The following is a 24,008-nucleotide window of genomic DNA, read 5'->3' on the forward strand; positions in this document are numbered from 1 at the left end:
GGTAGTGGTGATGTTGATGTTGATGCTGATGGCGATGTTGATGGTGATGGTAGTGGTGATGTTGGTGGTGATGTTGGTGGTGATGGTGATGTTGATGTTCGTGGTGATGTTGATGTTGATGGTGATGTTGGTGGTGATGTTGATGTTGGTGGTGATGTTGATGTTGGTGATGTTGGTGATGGTGATGTTGGTGATGTTGATGGTGATGTTGGTGGTGATGTTGATGTTGATGGTGATGTTGGTGATGGTGATGTTGGCGGTGATGTTGATGTTGGTGGTGATGGTGATGTTGGTGGTGATGTTGATGGTGATGTTGATGGTGATGTTGGTGGTGATGTTGGTGGTGATGTTGATGGTGATGTTGATGGTGGTGTTGATGTTGATGGTGATGTTGGTGGGGATGTTGATGTTGATGGTGATGCTGATGGTGATGCTGATGGCGATGTTGATGGTGATGGTAGTGGTGATGTTGGTGGTGATGTTGGTGGTGATGCTGATGGCGATGTTGATGGTGATGGTAGTGGTGATGTTGGTGGTGATGTTGATGGTGATGTTGGTGGTGATGTTGGTGATGGTGATGTTGGCGGTGATGTTGGTGGTGATGTTGATGGTGATGTTGGTGATGTTGGTGGTGATGTTGATGGTGATGTTGGTGTTGATGTTGATGGTGATGTTGGTGGTGATGTTAATGGGGATGTTGGTGGTGATGTTGATGTTGATGGTGATGTTGATGTTGGTGTTGATATTGATGGTGATGTTGGTGGTGATGTTGGTGGTGATGTTGATGGTGATATTGGTGATGCTGGTGGTGATGGTGATGTTGATGGTGATGTTGATGGTGATGTTGATGGTGATGTTGGTGTTGATGGTGATGTTGGTGATGTTGATGGTGATGTTGATGGTGATATTGGTGATGCTGGTGATGTTGGTGGTGATGGTGATGTTGATGGTGATGTTGATGGTGATGTTGATGGTGATGTTGGTGTTGATGGTGATGTTGATGGTGATGTTGGTGTTGATGGTGATGTTGATGGTGATGTTGATGGTGATGTTGGTGTTGATGGTGATATTGGTGATGTTGGTCGTGATGTTGGTGGTGATGTTGATGATGATATTGGTGATGTTGGTGGAGATGGTGATGTTGATGGTGATGTTGGTGTTGATGGTGATGTTGATGTTGATGGTGATGTTGATGTTGGTGTTGATGGTGATGTTGATGTTGGTGATGTTGATGGTGATGGTGATGTTGATGGTGATGTTGGTGTTGATGGTGATGTTGATGTTGATGGTGATGTTGATGATGATGTTGACGTTGATGTTGATATTGGTGATGTTGATGTTGATGTTGGTGATGTCGACTCACGGGAGGGACTGCACGAATGTAGCCATGCTGAACCCAGGCAATCGCGCACTCAGCTGAGCAGTGATGTAGCCCTCAATGAGCTCCATCTGCAACATCGCAACATCAACATCACCATCAACATCACCATCAACATCACCATCAACATCAACATCACCATCAACATCACCATCAACATCACCATCACCATCAACATCACCATCAACATCACCATCAACATCACGATCAACATCACCATCAACATCACCATCAATATCACCATCAACATCACCATCAACATCACCATCAACATCAACATCACCATCAACATCACCATCAACATCACCATCAACATCACCATCAACATCACGATCACCATCAACATCACCATCAACATCAACATCACGATCACCATCAACATCACCACCACCACCATCACCAGCATCACCAACATCACCACGACCACCATCACCATCACTGGGGGGCACGTGCCACTCAACTCAACTCCACCCAACACAACTCCACCCAACACAACTCCACCCAACTCAACACAACTCCACCCAACACAACTCCACCAAACTCCACCCAACTCAACTCCACACAACTCAACTCAACACAACTCCACCCAACACAACTCCACCCAACACAACTCCACCCAACACAACACAACACAACTCCACCCCAACTCCACCCAACACAACTCCACACAACTCAACTCCACCCAACTCCACCCAACTCCACCCAACTCAACACAACTCCACCCAACTCAACACAACTCAACTCCACTCAACACAACTCCACCCAACACAACTCCACCCAACTCAACTCAACACAACTCCACCCAACACAACTCAACTCCACCCCAACTCAACTCCACTCAACTCAACTCCACTCAACTCAACTCCACCCAACACAACTCCATCCAACACAACTCCACCCAACTCAACACAACACAACACAACTCCAACTCAACTCCACTCAACTCCACCCAACTCAACTCCACCCAACTCCACACAACTCCACTCAACTCCACCCAACTCAACACAACTCAACACAACTCCACCCCAACTCAACTCCACTCAACTCCACCCAACACAACTCAACACAACTCCACCCAACTCAACACAACACAACACAACTCCAACTCAACTCCACTCAACTCCACCCAACTCAACTCCACACAATTCCACTCAACTCCACCCAACTCAACACAACTCAACACAACTCCACCCCAACTCAACTCCACTCAACTCCACCCAACACAACTCAACACAACTCCACCCAACTCAACACAACTCAACACAACTCCACCCCAACTCAACTCCACTCAACTCCACCCAACACAACTCAACACAACTCCACCCAACTCAACACAACTCAACTCCAACTCAACTCCACCCAAATCAACACAACTCCACCCAACACAACTCCACACAACTCAACACAATTCCACCCCACCCCACACAAGGCGTGTGTGTGTATGTGTGTGTGCGTGTGTGTGTGCGTGTGTGTGTGCGTGTGTATGTGTGTGTGCGTGTGTGTGAGCGTGTGTGCGTGTGTATGTGTGTGCTTGTGTGTGCGCATCAGTAGGCCTGGGCTCTGGGTCGTTCTTCGTGCTTTTGGAGTACCTGACCCTCTGCTCACGATCATTAAGGACCTTCATGATGGTGAGCGGGCCCGGGTAAAACTACGTGGCCGGGAGTCAGAGCCATTCCCTGTACACCTTGGGGTGCGACAGGGATGTCCTCTGGCTCCCACATTATTTAACATCTATTTTGACCACGTAGTTCGTGAAGCCTTCAATAGATGTACCGGGGGAATCTCCATATGGTACAGATATAATGGGAGGCTGATCGATGTCCGGGTGCGGTCAAGGGATGGCTCCCTATTGCTCAACCACGTTATGTATGCTGATGATTTGGTAATAGCTGCTCAGTCAGAGGAGGAGTTGGAGACGCTACTGCTGAGACTGGAGCGTGCCACTAAGAGGTGGGGCCTTACCATCAGCCCCACCAAAACTAAGCACCTGCCTGGGTATTTTCTACCATCGGACACTCCACCCCCACAACTCCCAATCGGTGATGGGGCAGTTGTGGAGAGAGTGGAGAGTTTCCCATACCTGGGCAGTGTGCTTATAACCGGCTCCAGATTAACAGCAGAGGTCTCATTCCGAATCAGTCAAGCGGCAAAATCTTTTCATCGGTTGCGTAACGCTGTGTGGAAGCTACCTGGTCTGTCGCTCCGCACTAAGCTTCAGGTCTTCTCGGCCACGGTCATTCCCTCCCTTCTCTACGCTTGCGAAACGTGGACCCCCCGAATGGAACATCTTCGCCGGTTGGAAACATTTAGGCTGGCCTGCCTACAATCCATCCTGGGTTTAACCAGGCTGGATTGTGTGAGGAGCTCACAAATCCCTGAAAGATCTGGGCAAGGTCCCATCGGTGAGCTCCTCCGGCAGGCAAGGCTGCGATGGCTGGGTCATGTAGCCCGCATGCCCAGCCACCGCATGCCGAAACAGCTTTTATTCGGCCGGATCGAGGGGGTTAAACGGGCGGGGCACGGGCTAGAGAAGAGATGGAGTGATGTGGTACAGGAGGACGTGGAGCTGAGTGGACTTGCCGATGACTGGTACCAGCGGTGTCAAGATCGGCCTCTGTGGAGGAGGCTCGTGAAGGATGCTACTGGGCAGTTGGAGGCAGTCGCCCTCCAACAACAACGGAGGGCGGAGGAGCGACGCTCAGAACAACGAGCGGAGCGCCGGGTGGCTAAAGCACAGCAGGTTGGCACAGTAGGGGGCACAGGTGGTGCATCAGCCAGTCATCTCAGTCAGTCGACCCGTGGCACCTGGGTCTGCCCCGTGACCTCCTGCCAGCGGGCATTCGACACTTCACGTGGCCTCAGGGTGCACATAGCCTGGCACAAGCGTCGTGGTGACGTCACCGCCACTTAGTGGCGAATGGCGGTTGTTGTTGTTGTGTGTTAGTGTGTGTATGTGTGTGTGTATGTGTGTGTGTATGTGTGTGTGTATGTGTGTGTGTATGTGTGTGTGCGGCGTAGTACGTATTGGTGGAAGATCTGTGTGTGTATGTGTATGTGTGTGGCGTAGTACGTATTGGCGGAAGATCTGTGTGTGTGTATGTGTATGTGTGTGGCGTAGTACGTATTGGTGGAAGATCTGTGTGTGTGTGTATGTGTATGTGTGTGGCGTAGTACGTATTGGTGGAAGATCTGTGTGTGTGTGTATGTGTGTGTGTATGTGTGTGTGTGTATGTGTGTGTATGTGTGTGTATGTGTGTGTATGTGTGTATGTGTGTGTGTATGTGTGTGTGTGTATGTGTGTGTGTATGTGTGTGTATGTGTGTATGTGTGTGTAGGTGTGTGTGTAGGTGTGTGTGTATGTGTGTGTGTATGTGTGTGTGTATGTGTGTGTGTATGTGTGTGTGTGTGTATGTGTGTGTATGTGTGTGTGTATGTGTGTGTATGTGTGTGTGTATGTGTGTGTATGTGTGTGTGTGTATGTGTGTGTGTGGCGTAGTACGTATTGGTGGAAGATCTGTGTGTGTGTATGTGTGTGTATGTGTGTGTGTATGTGTGTGTGTATGTGTGTGTGTATGTGTGTGTGTATGTGTGTATGTGTGTGTATGTGTGTGTGTATGTGTGTGTGTATGTGTGTATGTGTGTGTGTATGTGTGTGGTGGACCGGCTCTGGCTCCTGCCACCATGAGGGGTGGACAGTCCTCTACTCGGGGCAGCAGACTGCCAAACAACAGGGTGTGGGTCTTCTTTTGAACAAAAGAATGAAGGGGGCGTGGGAGCGTGGCGGTGAGGTGTGGGAAGCTGTAAGCCCCAGGCTACTTTGGGCTCGCCTTCCCATCAACCGGAGGCGAGGAATGGTGGTCGTGGTTACTTATGCCCCCACCGAAGATGAACATCCGTGGAGGGATGCAGGCAAAGCCGATGAGTCAGATGCCTTCTATGACCTCCTGTCACAGGTGCTGGCTAAAGTGGCCCCTCGGGATAGAGTCATCATGTTGGGTGACTTCAATGCCCGAGTTGGTCATGATACTGGCACCTGGCCTGGAGTGATTGGAGGGCATGGGCCAGATCAGCTCAATAACAACGGTAGGAGGCTGCTAGATTTTTGTGCAGCCCATGGGCTTGTAATTACCAACACGCTGTTCCGGCATCGGCGCATCCACACAACATCATGGATGCATGCCGGGTCCAAGCAAGAACATCTGCTGGACTACATAGTGACGGACCAGCGAATGCGAGCCCATGTCCTTGACACCAGGACCTACCGTGGAGCTGATCTGCCCTCTGACCATCGACTAGTCATCTGTAAGATGCGCCTGCCATTCTTCCACTCCGGTGGTGGGTGTACACCCAGGACCCCATTCCAACCTAAAGTGGCCTGGTCTCAGTTATCTGATGAAAGTTGCAAGCGAGAATTTCATCATCGCTTGCGGCTGGGATTGGCATCGTCCCCGACTCCTCCTGATGTCGAGGGTAAATGGGCGAGGTTTAGGACTGTGACTCATGCAGCTGCAATGGCTGCTTTGGGTACGCGGTCCAGACCTCCCCAGACACCCTGGATGACAGAGGAGTTGTTCACGATGGTTGAGAAAAAGCGACAGGCCCACTGTCATCGGCTACAGAGTCCCACGTCAGAGAATGAGGAGGCTTACCGCAGCCTTCGCTCGGAGGTTCGGAGAGCCGTGAGGCGCTGCAAGGATGGGTGGTGGTCGCGGGTTGCTGAGGAGATGGAGTCTGCCTCAGTGGCCCGTGATCACAAATCTCTATTTAACTCCATCAAAAAAGTAACCTGCAGCGCCACACCTATTACCATCATTAGGGGAAAAAACGGCGATCCAATTTCCGACCCCCAGGAACAGGTTTGCAGATTTGCTGAGCATTTCTGTGAGGTCCTGGGGGAGGGAAAATCCCTCAGCCAGGAAAACATCGTGGCACAAAGTGAGGATGACCCTGCTGAGGCTGCGGTGCCTCAAATATTGGATGAAGTCACCCCCTGTGAGTGGCTGGCTGAGGTGCCATCTGCTGAGGAAGTATTGAAGGCGATCCGGAGTCTGAGACCAGGAAAGGCAGCGGGCAGAGATGATCTTCCAAGCGAAATGCTGAGGGAGGGTGGCGTTTGTGCACAGACTGCCCTATATGACATCATAACAACAGTCTGGACCACTGGACGGGTTCCGCAGGATTGGAAGGATGCCCTGGTGGTCCCCCTTTTTAAGAAGGGGGACCGCACAGACTGTAACAACTACAGGGGCATCTCACTCCTCAGTGTGCCGGGAAAGGTCCTGGCAAGGATTATTCAGCATCGCCTTGCCAGGCACGCTGAGGAGAGGCTTGCGGAGCCCCAATGCGGTTTCAGGAAAGGGCGGTCCTGCACAGATGCCATATTTTCTGTCCGTCTGCTACAGCAGAGGTGTAGGGAATTCCAACAAGACCTACATCTCTGCTTTATTGACCTGGTCAAGGCCTATGATACCATCAGTAGGCCTGGGCTCTGGGTCGTTCTTCGTGCTTTTGGAGTACCTGACCCTCTGCTCACGATCATTAAGGACCTTCATGATGGTGAGCGGGCCCGGGTAAAACTACGTGGCCGGGAGTCAGAGCCATTCCCTGTACACCTTGGGGTGCGACAGGGATGTCCTCTGGCTCCCACATTATTTAACATCTATTTTGACCACGTAGTTCGTGAAGCCTTCAATAGCTGTACCGGGGGAATCTCCATATGGTACAGATATAATGGGAGGCTAATCGATGCCCGGGTGCGGTCAAGGGATGGCTCCCTATTGCTCAACCACGTTATGTATGCTGATGACTTGGTAATAGCTGCTCAGTCAGAGGAGGAGTTGGAGACGCTGCTGCTGAGACTGGAGCGTGCCACTAAGAGGTGGGGCCTTACCATCAGCCCCACCAAAACCAAGCACCTGCCTGGGTATTTTGTACCATCGGACACTCCACCCCCACAACTCCCAATCGGTGATGGGGCAGTTGTGGAGAGAGTGGAGAGTTTCCCATACCTGGGCAGTGTGCTTATGACTGGCACCAGTTTAACCGCAGAGGTCTCACTCCGAATCAGTCGAGCGGCAATATCTTTTCATCGGTTGCGTAACGCTGTGTGGAAGCTACCTGGTCTGTCGCTCCGCACTAAGCTTCAGGTCTTCTCGGCCACAGTCATTCCCTCCCTTCTCTACGCTTGCGAAACGTGGACCCCCCTAATGGAACATCTTCGCCGGTTAGAAACATTTAGGCTGGCCTGCCTACGATCCATCCTGGGTTTAACCAGACTGGATTGTGTGAGGAGCTCACAAATCCTTGAAAGATCTGGGCAGGGTCCCATCGGTGAGCTCCTCCGGCAGGCAAGGCTGCGATGGCTGGGTCATGTAGCCCGCATGCCCAGCCACCGCATGCCGAAACAGCTTTTGTTTGGCCGGATTGAGGGGGCTAAGCGGGCGCGGCACGGGCTAGAGAAGAGATGGAGTGATGTGGTACAGGAGGACGTGGAGCTGAGTGGACTTGCCGATGACTGGTACCAGCGGTGTCAAGATCGGCCTCTGTGGAGGAGGCTCGTGAAGGATGCTACTGGGCAGTTGGAGGCAGTCGCCCTCCAACAACAACGGAGGGCGGAGGAGCGACGCTCACAACAGCGAGCGGAGCGCCGGGTGGCTAAAGCACAGCAGGTTGGCACAGTAGGGGGCACAGGTGGTGCATCAGCCAGTCATCTCAGTCAGTCGACCCGTGGCACCTGGGTCTGCCCCGTGACCTCCTGCCAGCGGGCGTTCGACACTTCACGTGGCCTCAGGGTGCACATAGCCTGGTACAAGCGTCGTGGTGACGTCACCGCCACTTAGTGGCGAATGGCGGTTGTTGTTGTTGTTGTATGTGTGTGGCGTAGTACGTATTGGTGGAAGATCTGTGTGTGTGTGTGTATGTGTATGTGTGTGGCGTAGTACGTATTGGTGGAAGATCTGTGTGTGTGTATGTGTGTGGCGTAGTACGTATTGGTGGAAGATCTGTGTGTGTGTGTGTATGTGTGTGTGTATGTGTGTGTGTATGTGTGTGTATGTGTGTGTATGTGTGTGTATGTGTGTGTATGTGTGTGTGTGTATGTGTGTGTGTATGTGTGTGTGTATGTGTGTGTGTATGTGTGTGTATGTGTGTATGTGTGTGTAGGTGTGTGTGTATGTGTGTGTGTATGTGTGTGTGTATGTGTGTGTATGTGTGTGTGTGTATGTGTGTGTATGTGTGTGTGTATGTGTGTGTGTATGTGTATGTGTGTGTGTATGTGTGTGTATGTGTGTGTGTGTATGTGTGTGTGTGGCGTAGTACGTATTGGTGGAAGATCTGTGTGTGTGTATGTGTGTGTATGTGTGTGTGTATGTGTGTGTGTATGTGTGTGTGTATGTGTGTGTGTATGTGTGTATGTGTGTGTGTATGTGTGTGTGTGTGTATGTGTGTGTATGTGTGTGTGTATGTGTGTGTATGTGTATGTATGTGTATGTGTGTGTGTATGTGTGTGTGTGTATGTGTGTGTGTGTGGCGTAGTACGTATTGGTGGAAGATCTGTGTGTGTGTGTGTATGTGTGTGTATGTGTATGTGTGTGGCGTAGTACGTATTGGTGGAAGATCTGTGTGTGTGTGTGTATGTGTGTGTGTGGCGTAGTACGTATTGGTGGAAGATCTGTGTGTGTATGTGTGTGTGTATGTGTGTGTGTATGTGTGTGTATGTGTGTGTATGTGTGTGTATGTGTGTGTGGTAGTACGTATTGGTGGAAGATCTGTGTGTGTGTGTGTATGTGTGTGTGTGGCGTAGTACGTATTGGTGGAAGATCTGTGTGTGTATGTGTGTGTGTATGTGTGTGTGTATGTGTGTGTATGTGTGTGTATGTGTGTGTATGTGTATGTGTGTGTGGTAGTACGTATTGGTGGAAGATCTGTGTGTGTGTGTATGTGTGTGTGTGGCGTAGTACGTATTGGTGGAAGATCTGTGTGTGTATGTGTGTGTGTATGTGTGTGTATGTGTATGTGTGCGGCGTAGTACGTATTGGTGGAAGATCTGTGTATGTGTGTGTGTATGTGTGTATGTGTATGTGTGTGTGGTAGTACGTATTGGTGGAAGATCTGTGTGTGTGTGTGTATGTGTGTGTGTGTGTATGTGTGTGTGTATGTGTGTGTGTGTGCGGCGTAGTACGTATTGGTGGAAGATCTGTGTGTAGCTGAGTTTGTTCTCCTCCGTGTCCTCAAACTCGCGGTAGTTCTCGTCCATGAATCTGCGCTGCATCTCCTGGAAGCCTCCGTCTGCCCCGTGCCACGCATGGGGGGCAGGGGGGGGCAGGGGGGGCAGGGGGGGGCAGGGGGGGGCAGGGGGGGGCAGGGGGGGCAGGGGGGGCAGGGGGGGGCAGGGGGGGGGCGGGGGGGGGGTAGAAAAGAATGTACGGTGAAACCCGACTCGCTGAGTCCTCGCAAGCTCCTTTCCACGCCAGGACTATCCACGGCCAGTGCCCATCATCAATACCATAGCCACCACCGCCATCGCAAATACTTTACCATAGCCACCGCCACCGCCATTGCAAATACTGTCATCACCATCACCACCACCACTATCACAGAATCATTACCATACCACCACCATCACAAATACTTTCATCACTATCAGCGCCACCACTATCACAGAATCATTACCATAGCCACCACCACCATCACAAATACTGTCATCACCACCACCACCACTATCACAGAATCATTACCATACCACCATCACAAATACTGTCATCACCACCACCACCACTATCACAGAATCATTACCATATCACCACCACCACCATCACAAATACTGTCATCACCACCACCACTATCACAGAATCATTACCATAGCCACCACCATCACAAATACTGTCATCACCACCACCACCACTATCATAGAATCATTACCATATCACCACCACCATCACAAATACTGTCATCACCACCACCACTATCACAGAACCATTACCATAGCCACCACCATCACAAATACTGTCATCACCACCGCCACCACCACTATTACAGAATAATTACCATACCACCACCACCATCACAAATACTGTCATCACCACTGCCACCACCACCACTATTACAGAATCATTACCATACCACCACCACCATCACAAATACTGTCATCACCACCACCACTATCACAGAATCATTACCATAGCCACCACCATCACAAATACTGTCATCACCACCGCCACCACCACTATCACAGAATCATTACCATAGCCACCACCACCATCACAAATACTGTCATCACCACCACCACCAACACTATCACAGAATCATTACCATAGCCACCACCACCATCACAAATACTGTCATCACCACCACCACCACTATCACAGAATCATTACCATAGCCACCACCATCACAAATACTGTCATCACCATCACCACCACCACTATCACAGAATCATTACCATAGCCACCACCATCACAAATACTGTCATCACCACCGCCACCACCACCACTATCACAGGGTGAGTCACCGCAACCTCGCCTCTACACCGAGAACCAGGACTGCCATGTTCACTGCTGGACCATCATTGCCATCACCAAAGACAAAGATCCCCCGTGTAGACTGTAGGGGCAAGTGCTGTTAGCGAGCAGCACCGATGAAGGCCGGAACGGCACACGAGGGGGTGGGTGGTGGCTATGGCCTTTGTCTCCCCAGTGGCGATGTTTACCACGCACCGCACCGGGTAACTCATAGGGGAGGCCCGGGACCGGTTCAGATAATCGTCACCGCCGGTGTTGGCCGCGAGCGGGAATCGAACCCGGGCCGCCGAGTTCGCCGCAAATACTCTGAATAGAAATATTGATTCATACCGGAGGAATCCGATGAGCTATAAAGCTCTTCTTTACATATATATAAATGTATAAAACAGATGTCCAGCAGGGCAAGAGAAGCACGCGACAGGAGTTCCAAGCGCAGGAGAGGTGAGCACATCACCAACAACGGCAACAACAAGTACAGAAATAACACGAAGCCATTTGACGTGGCCAGGTAAAGCCCACCGAGCTACGGGCCTCTTTTCGCCGCAGCCACGTGGCCACTCAAATGATGGCCTCAAGGTAGCGGATCATCGCGTGGAGAATTTATCTAAATAATCTTCACCGCCGTCACCACCGTCACCGTGCGTCACCACCGTCACCACCGTCACCACCGTCACCACCGTCACCGTGCGTCACCACCTTCACCGCCGTCACCACCGTCACCACCGTCACCACCTTCACCACCACCACCACCGTCACCACCGTCACCACCGTCACCACCACCACCGTCACCACCGTCACCACCGTCACCACCGTCACCACCACCACCGTCACCACCGTCACCACCGTCACCACCTTCACCACCACCACCACCGTCACCACCGTCACCACCGTCACCACCACCACCGTCACCACCGTCACCACCGTCACCACCGTCACCACCACCACCGTCACCACCGTCACCACCGTCACCACCACCACCACCGTCACCACCACCACCACCGTCACCACCGTCACCGTGCGTCACCACCGTCACCGCCGTCACCGCGACCATCACAGAACTCTCAGCAGTCACCACCGCAACCTCCTCCACCCTCCGCTCCAAGCTGAGCATCAGGACAGCCGCTGAAGACAAACGGACGGAGGGACAGACAACACAGACAGATAGACAGACGACACAGACAGATGGACAGACGACACAGACAGATAGACAGACGACACAGACAGATGGACAGACGACACAGACAGATAGACAGACGACACACAGGTATGGACAGACGACACAGATAGAAGGACAGACGACACGGACAGAGGGACAGACGACACAGACAGTTGGACAGACGACACAGACAGATAAGGACAGACGACACAGACAAATAGACAGACGACACAGACAGTTGGACAGACGACACAGACAGATAAGGACAGACGACACAGACAGATAGACAGACGACACAGACAGATAAGGACAGACGACACAGACAGATAGACAGACGACACAGACAGATAAGGACAGACGACACAGACAGACAGACAGACGACACAGACAGACAGATAGACAGACGACACAGACAGATAAGGACAGACGACACGGACGGAGGGACGGACGACACGGAGGGAGGCGACGCTGCAACGCTACCCATGATGATTTCCTCCAGGTGGCCGATGACCAGGTCGAAGGGCGCGTCCACGGAGTCGGTCCTGCGACACACGCACACACAAAGACGGAGATCCCCCGTTGTGGCCCTAGCAGGCAGTCTGGGGGCCAAGCGCCGCTGGTGATCATCGCCTCTGAACCAAAGCAGCTGCAAGGTTGAAAACCTTTGTGTGTGTGTGCTACGAGTGGCTCGCGCCGCGGGGTGTTTCGCGAGAACAGCTACATCTTAAAAGTGAACATTAATTCCGACACCACGGGCGAGGGTCCTTAGCGACACGAGCAGCGTTGCACCTCCGAGCGTCACGTGATCACAGGCGACGTGCGGGTGCTGTGATGCGCGATTGCCCTGGGTGACGATGCACGTTTCCCGAACGGGTCATAGCTCGCCATCCGAGGTGTCCACTGTCATTGCTTTCGATTTGCCCGGGTGAGGCCCACTGTGCCACTAGCTCCCGTTCAAGAGGCGTCCTGGCCACGGATGAAAACCAAGCGGGAGGCCATTTGCGTGGACACGTACGGCAGCCGGATGCTGCTCAACGGGTGATGGTGTTGGTTCGAAATGCGTTGGAGGGGGGGGGGGGAAAAAAACGGAGGTCACGGAGGAAAATCCGCGAAGTGAACACGGGGAGAGAGACGCGCAGACTCCAAATATGCAGCAGCAGCAGCAGCAGGCGTGAGGGTCGCGATCGAACCCACGACCTCCTGTATACCAGGCGAGGTAGTTAACATCTCCTAGCCATACGCAAACTCCAAATATACAGCAGGCGTGAGGGTCGGGATCGAACCCACGACCTCCTGTACACCAGGCGAGGTAGTTAACATCTCATAGCCACCACCGTGCCCCAATCAACCCGCATCCCACAATTCCCCTGTCGCGCCAGACTGAGGTTGACCGAGGTTGACCGAGGGTGACTGAGGGTGACTGTGGCTGCCTGTGGTTGACTGTGGTTGACTGTGGTTGACTGTGGCTGACCGTGGCTGACTGTGGCTGAATGTGGTTGACTGTGGCTGACTGTGGTTGACTGAGGGTGACTGTGGTTGACTGAGGGTCACTGTGGTTGACTGAGGGTGACTGTGGTTGACTGAGGGTGACTGTGGTTGACTGAGGGTGACTGTGGTTGACTGAGGGTGACTGTGGTTGACTGAGGGTGACTGTGGTTGACCGAGTGACAAGGAAACTTTAGAGGTCATCAGATTCCTCCTCCAGAGTAGACAACGACAACGATCACACACACACACTCACGTACACACGTACACACACACGTACACACAAACGTACTCACACACACACACGTACTCACGTACACACGTACAAACAAAATTACACACATACGTACTCACGTACACAGGTACACACACACGTACACACACACACGTACTCACACACACGTACTCACGTACACACACACTCACGTACACACACACGTACACAGGTACACACACACACACACACGTACTCACGTACACGCGTACACACACACGTACACACACACGTACTCACGTACACACACACTCACGTACACACACACACACGTACTCACGTACACACACACACACTCACGTACACACACACACACGTACTCACGTACACGCGTACACACACACGTACACACAAACGTACTCACACACACACATACTCACGTACACACGTACAAACACAATTACACACATACGTACTCACGTACACAGGTACACACACACGTACACACACACGTACTCACGTACACACACACACGTACTCACACACACGTACTCACGTACACACACACTCACGTACACACACACGTACTCACGTACACACGTACACACACACGTACTCACGTACACACACACACGTACTCACGTACACATACACACACGTACACACACACACATACTCACGTACACACACACACGTACACACACACGTACTCACGTACACACACACACACACGTACACACACACGTACACACACACACACACATACACTCACGTACTCACACACACACACGTATCCACGTACACACACACGTACTCATGTACACACGTACACACACACGTACACACACACGTACTCACGTACACACACACACACGTACTCACGTACACATACACACACGTACACACACACACATACTCACGTACACACACACACGTACACACACACGTACTCACGTACACACACACACACACGTACACACACACACATACACTCACGTACTCACACACACACACGTATCCACGTACACACACACGTACTCACGTACACACGTACACACACACGTACACACACACGTACTCACGTACACACACACACACGTACTCACGTACACATACACACACGTACACACACACACATACTCACGTACACACACACACGTACACACACAAGTACTCACGTACACACACACACACACGTACACACACACGTACACACACACACATACACTCACGTACTCACACACACACACGTATCCACGTACACACACACTCTCACGTACACACACACACACGTACACACACACACGTACTCACGTACACATACACACATACACTCACGTACACACACACACATACTCACGTACACACACTCACGTACACACACACTCACGTACACACACACTCACGTACTCACGTACACACGTACACACACACACACTCACGTACACACACACTCACGTACACACACACACACACTCACGTACACACACACTCACGTACTCACGTACACATACACTCACGTACACACACACACGTACTCACACTCACGTACACACAAACACACGTACACACACTCACGTACACACACTCACGTACTCACGTACACACACACACGTACACACACACACGTACTCAAGTACACACACACACGTACTCACGTACACACACACACGTACTCACGTACACACACACACGTACACACACACATACTCACGTACACACACACGTACTCACATACACACACACACGTACGCACACACACACGTACTCACGTACACACACACACGTACTCACGTACACACACACGTACACACACACATACTCACGTACACACACACGTACTCACATACACACACACACGTACGCACACACACACGTACTCACGTACACACACACACGTACACTCACACTCACGTACTCACGTACACACACACACACACTCACGTACACACACACAGACGTACTCACGTACACACACGTACTCACACACACACGTACACACACACGTACTCACGTACACACACACGTACTCACGTACACACACACACGTACTCACGTACACACACACACACGTACTCACAGACACATACACTCACGTACTCACGTACACACACACGTACTCACGTACACACACACGTACTTACGTACAGACATACTCACGTACACACACACGTACTCACGTACACACACACGTACTTACGTACAGACATACTCACGTACACACACACGTACTTACGTACACACACACTCACGTACACACACACACGTACTCATACACGCATACACTCACGTACTCACACACACACGTACTCACGTATACACACACACGTACTCACGTACACACACACTCACGTACACACACACACTCACGTACACACACACACGTACACACACACACGTACTCACACACACCTACTCACACACACACACGTACTCACACACACGTACTCACGTACACACATACACGTACTCACGTACACACACACACGTACTCACGTACACACACACACATGTACTCACGTACACACACACATGTACTCACGTACACACACACACTCACGTACACACACACACGTACTCACACACACATACACCTACTCACACACACACACACGTACTCACGTACACACACACACGTACTCACACACACACTCACGTACTCACACACACACATGTACTCATGTACACATACACTCACGTACTCACACACACGTACTCACATACACACACACACGTACACACACACACACGTACTCACGTACACACGTAACAAACACACACGTACTCACGTACACAACAACAACAACTGCCATTTGCCACTAAGTGGCGGTGACGTCACCACGACGCTTGTGCCAGGACATGTGCACCTTGAGGCCACGTGCAGTGTCGAACGCCCGTTGGCAGGAGGTCACGGGGCAGACCCAGGTGCCACGGGTCGACTGAGATGACTGGCTGATGCACCACCTGTGCCCCCTACTGTGCCAACCTGCTGTGCTTTAGCCACCCGGCGCTCCGCTTGTTGTTGTGAGTGTCGCTCCTCCGCCCTCCGTTGTTGTTGGAGGGCGACGACCTCCAACTGCCCAGTAGCGTCCTTCACGAGCCTGCTCCACAGAGGCCGATCTTGACACCGCTGGTACCAGTCATCGGCAAGTACACTCAGCTCCACGTCCTTCTGTACCACATCACTCCATCTTTTCTCTAGCCCGTGCCACGCCCGTTTAGCCCCCTCGATCCGGCCGAACAAAAGCTGTTTCGGCATGCGGTGGCTGGGCATGCGGGCTACATGACCCAGCCATCGCAGCCTTGCCCGCCGGAGGAGCTCACTGATGGGAACTTGCCCAGATCTTTCAAGGATTTGTGAGCTCCTCACACAATCCAGTCTGGTTAAACCCAGGATGGATCGTAGGCAGCCAGCCTAAATGTTTCTAACCGGCGAAGATGTTCCATTAGGGGGGTCCACGTTTCGCAAGCGTAGAGAAGGGAGGAAATGACCGTGGCCGAGAAGACCTGAAGCTTAGTGTGGAGCGACAGACCAGGTAGCTTCCACACAGCGTTACGCAACCGATGAAAAGATTTTGCCGCTCGATTGATTCGGAATGAGACCTCTGCTGTTAAACTGGAGCCGGTCATAAGCACACTTCCCAGGTATGGGAAACTCTCCACTCTCTCCACAAAGTGTCCAATGGTACAAAATACCCAGGCAGGTGCTTAGTTTTGGTGGGGCTGATGGTAAGGCCCCATCTCTTAGTGCCACGCTCCAGTCTTAGCAGCAGCGTCTCCAACTCCTCCTCTGAATGAGCAGCTATTACCAAATCATCAGCATACATAACGTGGTTGAGCAATAGGGAGCCATCCCTTGACCGGACCCGGGCATCGATCAGCCTCCCATTATATCTGTACCATATGGAGATTCCCCCGGTACAGCTATTGAAGGCTTCATGAACTACGTGGTCGAAATAGATGTTAAATAATGTGGGAGCCAGAGGACATCCCTGTCGCACCCCAAGGTGTACAGGGAAAGGCTCGGACTCCCGGCCACGTAGTTTTACCCGGGCCCGCTCACCATCATGAAGGTCCTTAATGATCGTGAGCAGAGGGTCAGGGACTCCGAAAGCACGAAGAACAACCCAGAGCCCAGGCCTACTGATGGTATCATAGGCCTTGACCAGGTCAATAAAGCAGAGATGTAGGTCTTGCTGGAATTCTCTACACCTCTGCTGTAGCATACGGACAGAAAATATGGCATCTGTGCAGGACCGCCCTTTCCTGAAACCGCATTGGGGCTCCGCAAGCCTCTCCTCAGCGTGCCTGGCAAGGCGATGCTGAATAATCCTTGCCAGGACCTTTCCTGGCACACTGACGAGTGAGATGCCCCTGTAGTTATTACAGTCTGTGCGGTCCCCCTTCTTAAAGAGGGGGACCACCAGGGCATCCTTCCAATCTTGCGGAACCCGTCCAGTGGTCCAGACTGTTGTTATGATGTCATATAGGGCAGTCTGTGCACAAACTCCACCCTCCCTCAGCATTTCGCTTGGGAGATCATCTCTGCCCGCTGCCTTTCCTGGTCTCAGACTCCGGATCGCCCTCAGTACTTCCTCAACAGATGGCACTTCAGCCAGCCACTCACAGGGGGTGACTTCTTCCAATATTTGAGGCACCGCAGCCTCAGCAGGGTCATCCTCACTTTGTGCCACAATGTTTTCCTAGCTGAGGGATTTTTCCTCCCCCAGAACCTCACAGGAATGCTCAGCAAATCTGCAAACCTGTTCCTGGGGGTCGGAGATTGGATCACCGTTTTTTCCCCTAATGATGGTAATAGGTGTGGCGCTGCAGGTTATTTATTTGATGGAGTTAAATAGAGATTTGTGATCGCGGGCCACTGAGGCAGACTCCATCTCCTCAGCAACCCGTGACCACCACCCATCATTGCAGCGCCTCACGGCTCTCCGAACCTCCGAGCGAAAGTTGCGGTAAGCCTCCTCATTCTCTGACGTGGGATTCTGTAGCCGATGACAGTGGGCCTGTCGCTTTTTCTCAACCATCCTGAACACCTCCTCTGTCAGCCAGGGTCTCTGGGGAGGTCCTGACCGCGTACCCAAAGCAGATATTGCAGCCGCATGAGTCACAGTTCTAAACCTCGCCCATTTACCCTCGACATCAGAAGGAGTGGGGAACGAAGCCAACCCCAGCAGCTGGCGATGATGAAATTCTCGTTTGCAACTTTCATCAGATAACCGAGACCAGGCCACTTTTGGTTGGAATGGGGTCCTGGGTGTACACCCACCACCGGAGCGGAAGAATGGGCGGCGCATCTTACAGATGACAAGTCGATGGTCAGAGGGCAGATCAGCTCCACGGTAGGTCCTGGTGTCAAGGACATGGGCTCGCATCCGCTGGTCCGTCACTATGTAGTCCAGCAGATGTTCTTGCTTGGACCCGGCATGCATCCATGATGTTGTGTGGATACGCCGATGCCGGAACAGCGTGTTGGTAATTACAAGTCCATGGGCTGCACAAAAATCTAGCAGCCTCCTACTGTTGTTATTAAGCTGATTCGACCCATGCCCTCCAATCACTCCAGGCCAGGTGCCAGCATCATGACCAACTCGGGCATTGAAGTCACCCAACAAGATTACTCTATCCCGAGGGGCCACTTTAGCCAGCACCTGTGACAGGAGGTCATAGAAGGCATCTGACTCATCGGCTTTGCCTGCATCCCTCCACGGATGTTCGTCTTTGGTGGGGGCATAAGTAACCACGACCACCAATCTTCGCCTCCGATTGATGGGAAGGCGAGCCCAAAGTAGCCTGGGGCTTGCAGCTTCCCACACCTCACCACCACGCTCCCACGCCCCCTTCATTCTTTTGTTCAAAAGAAGAGCCACACCCTGTTGTTTGGCAGTCTCCTGCCCCGAGTAGAGAACTGTCCACCCCTCATGGTGGCAGGAGCCAGAACCGGTCCACCGGACCTCCTGAATGCCACAGAGATCCAGGCGGTACCGGTCCAGCTCCCGACAGAGGAGTGGTAGCCTCTCCTCCGCAGTGAGCGTTCGAACATCCGTAGTGGCTTTTCGTTGTTTCTGGAGGAGCCCCGAGGGTTGAGATTCAATCTCCTGGCTCCACCAATTGGGGTTTGGCCAGGAGACGTCATAGACGCCTGTCCCCCCGGGGCCTCCGGCACAAGCTTATTTGTTACATATTTAAGTTTAAGTCGTAGTTTCGTGGTAATTTTTTGAAGGTGGAGGGGTTACCAGCCCCTCGCACCCGTCCAGAGTCCCCGTTTAGCCCCTGTGGTGGTCACAGACGCCATGAGGGGAGGAACCAATCAGAATTGGCCCTCCCCCTACAGCACTGTCCAAGACAGAGTTGCCCGTCCGGCACCACGAGGAGGTAGGGGGTTGTTTTACACACACACACACGTACTCACGTACACACACACGTACTCACGTACACACACACACGTACTCACGTACACACACACACGTACTCACGTACACACACACACGTACTCACGTACACACACACACACGTACACACACACACACGTACACACACACACATACTCACGTACACACACACGTACTCACGTACACACGTACTCACGTACACACGTACACACGTACTCACGTACACACACCTACTCACGTACACACACTCACGTACACGTACACACACACACGTACTCACGTACACACACACACACACACGTACACACACACACGTACTCACGTACACACACACACACACGTACACTCACACACACGTACACACACACACACGTACACACACACTCACGTCGCTTCGCTGAACGCGAACATCTCCACGTCGCTGGCCCCGTCGCTCGAGCAAACGACTGCGGCGGACAAGGCGGGGGGGGGGGCAGACAGTGACGTCACCAGGGGGGGCAGACAGTGACGTCAACAGGGGGGCAGACAGTGACGTCAACAGGGCAACGCGGGGGGGGGCAGACAGTGACGTCACCAGGGCAACACGGGGGGGGGGCGGGCAGACAGTGACGTCAACAGGTCAAAGATCACTCGCGGGGCCTGGAAGACACTGATGGGCATGGTGCTGCTGTGTACTGTGTGTATACTGTGTGTGTGTACTGTGTGTGTGTGTGTGTACTGTGTGTATTGTGTGTGTGTGTACTGTGTGTGTGTGTGTGTACTGTGTGTGTGTACTGTGTGTACTGTGTGTGTGTACTGTGTGTGTGTAGTGTGTGTGTGTACTGTGTGTGTGTGTGCTGTGTGTGTGTACTGTGTGTGTGTACTGTGTACCGTGTGTGTATTGTGTGTGTGTGTACTGTGTGTGTACTGTGTGTATGTGTGTGTGTGTAGTGTGTGTGTGTACTGTGTGTGTGTGTACTGTGTGTGTATGAACTGTGTGTGTACTGTGTGTGTGTGTGTGTACTGTGTGTGTACTGTGTGTGTACTGTGTGTGTGTACTGTGTGTGTGTACTGTGTGTGTACTATGTACTGTGTGTGTGTACTGTGTACCGTGTGTGTACTGTGTGTGTATACCGTGTGTGTACTGTGTGTGTATACTGTGTGTGTACTGTGTGTGTGTGTGTACTGTATGTGTGTGTACTGTGTGTGTGTACTGTGTGTGTGTACTGTGTGTGTGTACTGTGTACCGTGTGTGTACTGTGTGTGTACTGTGTGTGTGTACTGTGTGTGTGTACTGTGTGTGTGTGTGTGTACTGTGTGTGTACTGTGTGTGTGTACTGTGTGTGTGTGTACTGTGTGTGTGTACTGTGTGTGTGTACTGTGTGTGTACTGTGTGTGTGTACTGTGTACCGTGTGTGTACTGTGTACCGTGTGTGTACTGTGTGTGTGTACTGTGTGTGTACTGTGTGTATGTGTGTGTGTACTGTGTGTATGTGTGTGTACTGTGTGTGTGTGTACTGTGTACTGTGTGTGTGTACTGTGTGTGTACTGTGTACTGTGTGTGTGTACTGTGTGTGTGTACTGTGTACCGTGTGTGTACTGTGTGTGTGTACTGTGTGTGTATGTGTACTGTGTGTGTACTGTATGTGTGTGTACTGTGTACTGTGTGTGTGTACTGTGTGTGTGTACTGTGTAGTGTGTGTACTGTGTGTACTGTGTGTGTGTACTGTGTACCGTGTGTGTACTGTGTGTGTGTACTGTGTGTGTGTACTGTGTGTGTGTGTACTGTGTACTGTGTGTACTGTGTAGTGTGTGTACTGTGTGTACTGTGTGTGTGTACTGTGTGTGTGTACTGTGTGTGTGTACTGTGTACTGTGTGTGTGCACTGTGTGTGTGTACTGTGTACTGTGTGTGTGTGTGTGTACTGTGTGTACTGTGTACCGTGTGTGTACTGTGTGTGTGTACTGTGTGTGTGTGTGTACTGTGTGTGTGTGTACTGTGTGTGTGTACTGTGTGTGTACTGTGTGTGTGAACTGTGTGTGTACTGTGTGTGTGTACTGTGTGTGTGAACTGTGTGTGTACTGCGTGTGTGTACTGTGTGTGTGTACTGTGTGTATGTACTGTGTGTGTGTACTGTGTGTGTGAACTGTGTGTGTACTGTGTGTATGTACTGTGTGTATGTGTGTACTGTGTGTGTGTACCGTGTGTGTACTGTGTGTGTGTGTGTACTGTGTGTACTGTGTGTGTGTGAACTGTGTGTACTGTGTGTGTACTGTGTGTGTACTGTGTGTGTATGTACTATGTGTGTGTGTACTGTGTGTGCGTACTGTGTGTGCGTACTGTGTGTGCGTACTGTGTACTGTGTGTGTACTGTGTGTGTGTACTGTGTACTGTGTGTGTACTGCGTGTGTACTGCATGTACTGTATCTCTGTGAGTCTATGGATCTCTCTGAGTCTGTGGGTCTCTGAGTGAGTCTGTGGGTCTCTGAGTGAGTCTGTGGGTCTCTGTGTGAGTCTGTGGGTCTCTGTGTGAGTCTGTGGGTCTCTGTGTGAGTCTGTGGGTCTCTGAGTGAGTCTGTGGGTGTCTGAGTGAGTCTGTGGGTCTCTGAGTGAGTCTGTATGTATGCCATGCTAATTGGAGGTGCGGGGTGGGACAAGAAACTTCACACAAAACGCCGTTCTCGATTTAAAGGGGAAAAGCTCCAGTGGCTTCCTAATGGGTGTTAGCGAATAGCACCTTCACCACCACCCTCACCACCACCCTCACCACAACCCTCACCACACTCACCACCACCCTCACTCACCACCCTCACCACACTCACCACCACACTCACCACCACCACTCTCACCACCATCACCCTCACCACCACCGCCCTCACCACCACCGCCGTCACCACCACCCTCACCACCACCCTCAACACCACCACCCTCACCACCCTCACCCCAGGTCACTCACCACCACCCTCACTCACCATCACCCTCACCACCACCCTCACCACCACCACCCTCACCACCACCCTCAACCCCTCACCACCCTCACCACCACAACCCTCACCACCACCCTCACCCCAGGTCACTCACCACAACCCTCACCACCACAACCCTCACCACCACAACCCTCACCACCACAACCCTCACCACCACCACCCTCACCCCGGGTCATTCACCACAACCCTCACCACCACAACCCTCACCACCACCACAACCCTCACCACCACAACCCTCACCACCACAACCCTCACCACCACAACCCTCACCACCACCCCAGGTCACTCACCACCACCCTCACCACCACCACCACCCTCACCACCACAACCCTCACCACCACAACCCTCACCACCGCAACCCTCACCACCACAACCCTCACCCCGGGTCACTCACCACAACCCTCACCACCACAACCCTCACCACCACAACCCTCACCACCACAACCCTCACCACCACAACCCTCACCACCACAACCCTCACCACCACAACCCTCACCACGGCAACCCTCACCACCACCACCCCAGGTCACTCACCGCACTGCTCCTCTGCCGCCATCTTGCGGTGACGTCACGAGCGGCGTCTCCATGGAGACTGCAGCCTCAAGCGATTCGATTCATGACAGCATCAAATCCGGCGAGACTCGATCCAACAATCGACTTACATCCAATAACAGTGATTTCGAGTACAGCCACGCGCGGATCGATTCATGAATCAAATGTTCAATAAATCGCATCTTTAAATCAAAAAATCTATGACGAGTGGAATCGATACTGAGTGGAATCAACAAGGAGTGAATCTATAACACGTAGAATCGTCCACGCGTGGGATCGGCTAAGCGTTGAATCAACAACCCATCACTCTCCCACTCATTCAGTCACTCACC

At 52.1% G+C, this 24,008-nt stretch overlaps 1 protein-coding gene across 1 annotated transcript in view; it reads right to left on the reverse strand.

Annotated features, from left to right (window-relative positions):
• LOC116957088 (ADP-ribosylation factor-like protein 2-binding protein) overlaps positions 1–23,762 on the reverse strand; it is a 34,454-nt gene extending 10,692 nt beyond the window's left edge. The window contains exons 1-5 of the mRNA XM_076054977.1: positions 23,659–23,762; positions 20,547–20,604; positions 12,533–12,594; positions 9,558–9,664; positions 1,364–1,449 (exon numbers count right to left, since the gene is read on the reverse strand). Of these exons, the coding sequence (XP_075911092.1) occupies positions 1,364–1,449; positions 9,558–9,664; positions 12,533–12,594; positions 20,547–20,604; positions 23,659–23,680 (335 nt within the window). The 5' untranslated portion in view covers positions 23,681–23,762. The remainder of the gene's footprint in view (positions 1–1,363; positions 1,450–9,557; positions 9,665–12,532; positions 12,595–20,546; positions 20,605–23,658) is intronic.
• Between the last annotated feature and the right edge of the window lie 246 nt (positions 23,763–24,008).

This window comes from Petromyzon marinus, chromosome 69 (genome assembly GCF_048934315.1).
Source record: "Petromyzon marinus isolate PM22_M1 ecotype Great Lakes invasive population chromosome 69, UKy_Petmar_22M1.pri1.0, whole genome shotgun sequence".
Taxonomy (NCBI): Eukaryota; Metazoa; Chordata; class Hyperoartia; order Petromyzontiformes; family Petromyzontidae; genus Petromyzon; species Petromyzon marinus.